This window comes from Aplysia californica, unplaced genomic scaffold, assembly GCF_000002075.1.
Source record: "Aplysia californica isolate F4 #8 unplaced genomic scaffold, AplCal3.0 scaffold00518, whole genome shotgun sequence".
NCBI lineage: Eukaryota > Metazoa > Mollusca > Gastropoda > Aplysiida > Aplysiidae > Aplysia > Aplysia californica.
In genome coordinates, this window is record NW_004797788.1 from 398,362 (window position 1) to 403,808 (window position 5,447).

The 5,447-nt window shown below is 39.9% G+C and overlaps 1 protein-coding gene across 1 annotated transcript in view; it reads left to right on the forward strand.

Moving 5' to 3' along the window:
- The window catches only part of LOC101853878 (monomeric sarcosine oxidase), a gene marked incomplete in the record, with an annotated part of 14,614 nt that overhangs the window by 3,090 nt on the left and 6,077 nt on the right, over positions 1 to 5,447 (forward strand). The window contains 4 exon segments of the mRNA XM_005106204.3: positions 567 to 623; positions 1,670 to 1,847; positions 2,387 to 2,554; positions 5,118 to 5,284. Of these exon segments, the coding sequence (XP_005106261.2) occupies positions 567 to 623; positions 1,670 to 1,847; positions 2,387 to 2,554; positions 5,118 to 5,284 (570 nt within the window).

The following is a 5,447-nucleotide window of genomic DNA, read 5'->3' on the forward strand; positions in this document are numbered from 1 at the left end:
ATCTACAATTTGCAAATGTAGTATGATGGGGACCATAAGAAGCCGACGCTGGAAACTTTTTTTCCAAGCCTCAACTCATATGACTTTTATATTTTAGGTTCTTAAAAAAGAATACATAATAATTATGTAAACGATACTGGCGCATGCGGTGGGCTATAAATGTTATGTCTTTGTATCATAGCTGTGTGCTTCTCTTTATGGAATGTCGGCAAGGCGCTCCAACTTTTCAATGCCTAGATCAATTCCTCTATAAAATAAGTATATACGTATATACGTATTCGTTTTGTCTACTTATTTGCTTACGCTATTACCTTTCTTGTATTTTTAAAACGTGATATGAATGTCCATTAAGTCGACATAATTATTAGGGTGATGAATTTACTTCTTCCTCTTTTTATTTCTCCATCACACAACATAAATGTGTGGAGCATAATATAATAAAATGTACATTGTATGGTTTTTGTTAAACCTAATAATATGAACATAATCATAGATATATGCGCGTATACGTATACTCTCACACTGTCACCAATATTGAATCTGTTGATTATTTCCTAATCTTCCAGTCGACTGACTTACCCTGACGACAGGTACCTCAAGCTCACACCACATACCTTTACATGGTAAGACGTATCTGTAATTGTTTTGTTCTCTTTTTTGTTTTCAAACTGAACTAAACACCAGGATTAACTTGTGCCATAGGTCACATCGAAGGCAGAGTCCACAGGCCATGGGGATGCGGTAAAGAAAAGAGAACGACAAATGTTATACATTGTATGTGTTTTACGCCCCCATTGACACAATTGAGATCGTTTAGGAGGCGGGCTGCTTCGACTTTATCTATAAAAGCCAATACAGGCCGGGTGGGACACATCATCCATTCAGGATTTGAAAGAAAGATGGTTAACGCTTGAAATCGTCCATGTAAAATTGAGTATGGTTTAAAAATGTTTAAGTCTGTTACTTCATTATCAAATCATGAAAGGAGTTGCACATCGCCTATTATCAGCCTGCTGATATATTTCTTTTGTTGTTGTTATTTTTGTAATTCGCTTATTACAGGTAGACAGGTGTTCGCTTTTGTGTTGGATAAAGTGCATGTAATGAAATATGTAGATAATTTACTAACCTACACTTACCCAACTAGCTACGAGCCAGTCTAGCTTTCTACCTACCTACCTACCTACCTACCTACCTACCTACCTACCTACCTACCTACCTACTTACCTACCTACCTACCTACCTACCTACCTACCTACCTACCTACCTTCCCACCCACCCACCCACCCACCTACCTACCTACCTACCTACCTATCTACCTACCTACCCACCCACCTACCTATCTACCTACCTACATACATACATACATACGTACATGTATACATACATACATACATGCATACTTACCTACCTATCGGCTATGTCAATCTTTTAAGAATGCCAAGGTCGTTTCTGCAGATTTTTTCTCTGATAGATAGATAAGATAGATAGATAGATAGATAGACAGACAGACAGACAGACAGACAGACAGACAGACAGACAGACAGACAGACAGATAGATAGATAGATAGATAGATAGATAGATAGATAGATAGATAGATAGATAATCTGTCCACCATAATTGTTCTGAAAACGGTGAGTTTATTTCAACTTTATTTTTTTCTCTTAGCTGGGAGGCTGTGGAGGAGGAGTCGGGCATGCAGGTGGTGTACAAGCCTGGCGGTGTGACATTAGCTGAAAGAGGAAAGACGGACCATGTCATGGAGAAATATGAAGCTGCGATGAGACGAGCGAACATCCCTTTCGAGACATGGGATAACAAACAGTTGATGGAAAGATATCCTCAGGTAGGGTTGTCTTTCGTCTAAATATGATGCCCCCCCCCGAATAAATACTTAAAATACATAAATACATAAATAAATGATGAATAAATAAATAAAAAAAATAAACCAACAAAGCTTCTATCATTCCTCCCCCTCTTCTCATGCCCTTATCTTTTGAAGTGGCAAGCTGGAGGTATGATTATTTCGTGATGACTATTTAATTGCTTGTCTTAAATTACCGGAATGGCTTGCTTATACTTATACACTAACGATATTATTATTTTCGTCGTCCACGTGAGATTTTATGTAGATCTAGGAATGCAGATTCCTTCGGTCCGTCTTCTTACTCAATTTCAAGTGCAATGAACTCGATGGCGTTAAACAACTTTACAATGAGAATAAACAACCTTACATTGTTAAACAACCTTACAGTATTAAACAACCATATAATGTTGAAAGAGTTGTGAAACCCACGCAACTGCGTCTTTATGACAACAACAACAACAAAAACCAACAACAGCTTATGAACAGTTACCCGACAGCCTTCATTTCTTTTTCGACAGTTCACAGTGGGTCCCGAGTTCCAGGCCACTTTCCAGAAAGACGCCGGGTTGGTGGACGCAGCCCTCGGTAACGCGCTGCACGTGCAGTTAGCTCAGGGACGAGGGGCGAAAGTGCTGGACAACTGTCCGGTCAACAGAGTCGCCAAAGCTTCAAATGGACTCATCACGGTTTGTTTGTTTACTTGTTTGTTTGTTTGTTTGTTTGTTTGTTTGAGTAAAGAGAAGCAGATCAAAACATTTACCACCATTTAGCGCTCGGAAAGATACAGGCACACAGAAACAACGTAGAGAAAGAATCAAAGCAGGACCTAGCAGTGGTATTCTCCGTTCACCCGAGCCCCTGAAGGTAATTCTTGAACGAGGGCATTGATAAGCTGTATGGTCAAGAGGTTTGGTGAATTGTAATCGATGTTAGCGGAAGTCTGTATGTAGTATTTTGCTTGTTTACCTGACTTTAAAAAAAAGAGACGCACCTTGATGTACTACCATTTAATGCTGGTAGAAAACAAGAAAGACTGATAAACGAGAAGAGCTGGATGATCAAGAAATGATACATACAAGTAAGTGCCCCCCCTTCCCCTTTTTTCGTCTACACTCCCACAACGAGACAACACAATGATGATTCCCTGTTGTTTCGACGCTTATTTGACAAAACAAGGTTATTTCGAAGGCAGAGTCAGCACTGTGTGCCAAATGAGATACATTTCTTGCTAGAGCAGTTTTCGTCAAGCTGGGAAATTGGGGCCCCTGTTCATAGGACAGTGATCTATTTATAACTCTGCGCCGCTCGCGTCATGTTTTGTTCGATCCTGAAAAAAAAAGACGTAGGTGACACTAGTCTGAGCTTTTGTCCTCTCATCGAACGTCCTGAATAGAAAAAGAAATAAGTCTGGGCCCTACTCAGGTTCGAATCCCAAGCAAAAAGGAAGATGCCAGATCTGCATATATATCTATATATATAGGCTTTGTTTTGTTTTGATTCTGATCAAAATATTTAAACATTATTCACAAAAGTTTTGTTTTCAGTTGAAGTGCATTTTTCCATTGTAATCAAAGTTAAAAAAATTACACACACAAATGTTTTGTTTTCAGTAGAAGTGTATGTTCTTTCTTTAGATAAAAGCAAGTTTCTAATGCTGACACGCTATCGCTCGCACTTTTGAAATCAATAATCTTCAAGTTCTTGGAGTAAGAATTCCTGGAACATGGCTAGTAATTCCGATTCCTTTAATTAAAGCTAGCACAATTGTTGGTTTCGGCTCACCGTACTGCAACAATATCGATTTCTGTAAGATAATGGTTAGCTCTCCGCTGTTGCGAGGAAAATACCGGGGAGTTCGACCCTCGCGTTGGTGAGTCTATGTTTGTGTCACGACACGGTGGAAACAGGCTCTCGCCAATTTTTGTTACTGATAACATCTTAAAGCTTATTTATTTTATTTTGCTTTAGATATAAAAAAATACACTGCTATTTCTAAAAAAATATATAACTCGAGATATTTGCCATTGAAGGGGGCGTGGGTTCGCCTGGCGTCGGATGTACAAAGTAGCATGAAAATGGTCGCTACAATTTGGTGATTTCCAAAACTGGAGTGGAGTGTACCTGGAAATTACTGTTTCTCTGGAAAATCTACGCAGAAAGGTGTAGCGAGATGAGAATAATGGCCGAACGATCAGAAAAATGCCGGTTTAATCTATTTTACTCTTTCGACTAGCGCCTGATTTCACCACTATGCCACATACTACTCTATCGAGTAACGTCATCTGTCTGCTGGGATGTGATATCGCATTCCGTCCAGTTCACCCTGCCGAGAATACCGGAACTAACAATGCCTTGATCCTGACAGTCAGGCTCGAAGCTGCACGCTTCTAAATGACCTAATTTGTGCAGATGGGCACGTACAACGTTAGCATTCATTACAGTAGTCAATCAAGGCAACTACTTTACCCACGAAGCGTGATTCTCAGCCGTATGCCAACTGCTGCAGGATTTAGTTGCAGTTTACCACGAGCCAACACGCTATGCCTAATACCAGTGACATTGTGCCCGCGGGAAATAGAATAAAAGTAACACCCGGAGAGGTTATAAAGTACTATTTATAACCTCTCTGGTAACACCTCAAAGAAATACGAGTAAGAGCTGACCACATCAAAGCACCCACAAACTATCGTCGCACTGCTGTTGTAATGATATATTGCACACGCAGAAGTTCAAGACTCGAAACCCGTTGAGGCTCAAATACTTTCTAAAAAGGCGTTTTAAGAACATTGAACTCTTCTTAGTCAGAATTTCGAGAGATTTTTGTTTACTTTAGAATTAAATAATGGCCGACGTTTATTAGTGCTTGGAATAGAGCGAGAGAGATAAATAGTCATGGTGAAAAAAGAGTAGAGACTTATATATATCTAGATCTTATCAGTGGCACTCTCTTACCACCATTCAAACTTTAAACACATCATCATTTCTGTCTGACGAATTTCATTTTAATTCGAACTTTCAAGATATAAACAATGTAAAACAAGAAAATTGAAAGAGCTCGCCATTATTTTGTTGTTCTATCCATTGACGCTAAGCGCCCCAGAGTAAGCACACGCAGCCCTCGTTCGTTTACGTGGGTGACGTCATTGCCTTGAGCTCTTGCACTATTTTATAATAATTATCATAATCTCTTGCTGTAGATCACTATTTTCAGTATAGACATAATTTTTTTCAACTCTTTTTCCCATCAAGGTGTCCACTCCTCTGGGTGATTTCACGTGCAAGAAGGTCATCGTCACTGCCGGGGCGTGGATCAATCAAGTGCTCAGCTCTATCGGATGTCACGTGCCCGTATATGTCACGGAAGAAAACGTCACGTATTTTGGCTCACCGCATATGAAGGAATTTACCAAAGACAAGTAAGACGTGATGTCTTGTCCAACTGAGCACGGGATGTAGTACCTTTTCAAAAGCAGAATGTTTAGCTCATCCAATCAGTTACCTCTCCATCCCGTCTGTCTGTCTGCCTGTCTGTCTGTCTGTCTGTCTGTCTGTCTGTCTGTCTGTCTGTCTGTCTGTCTG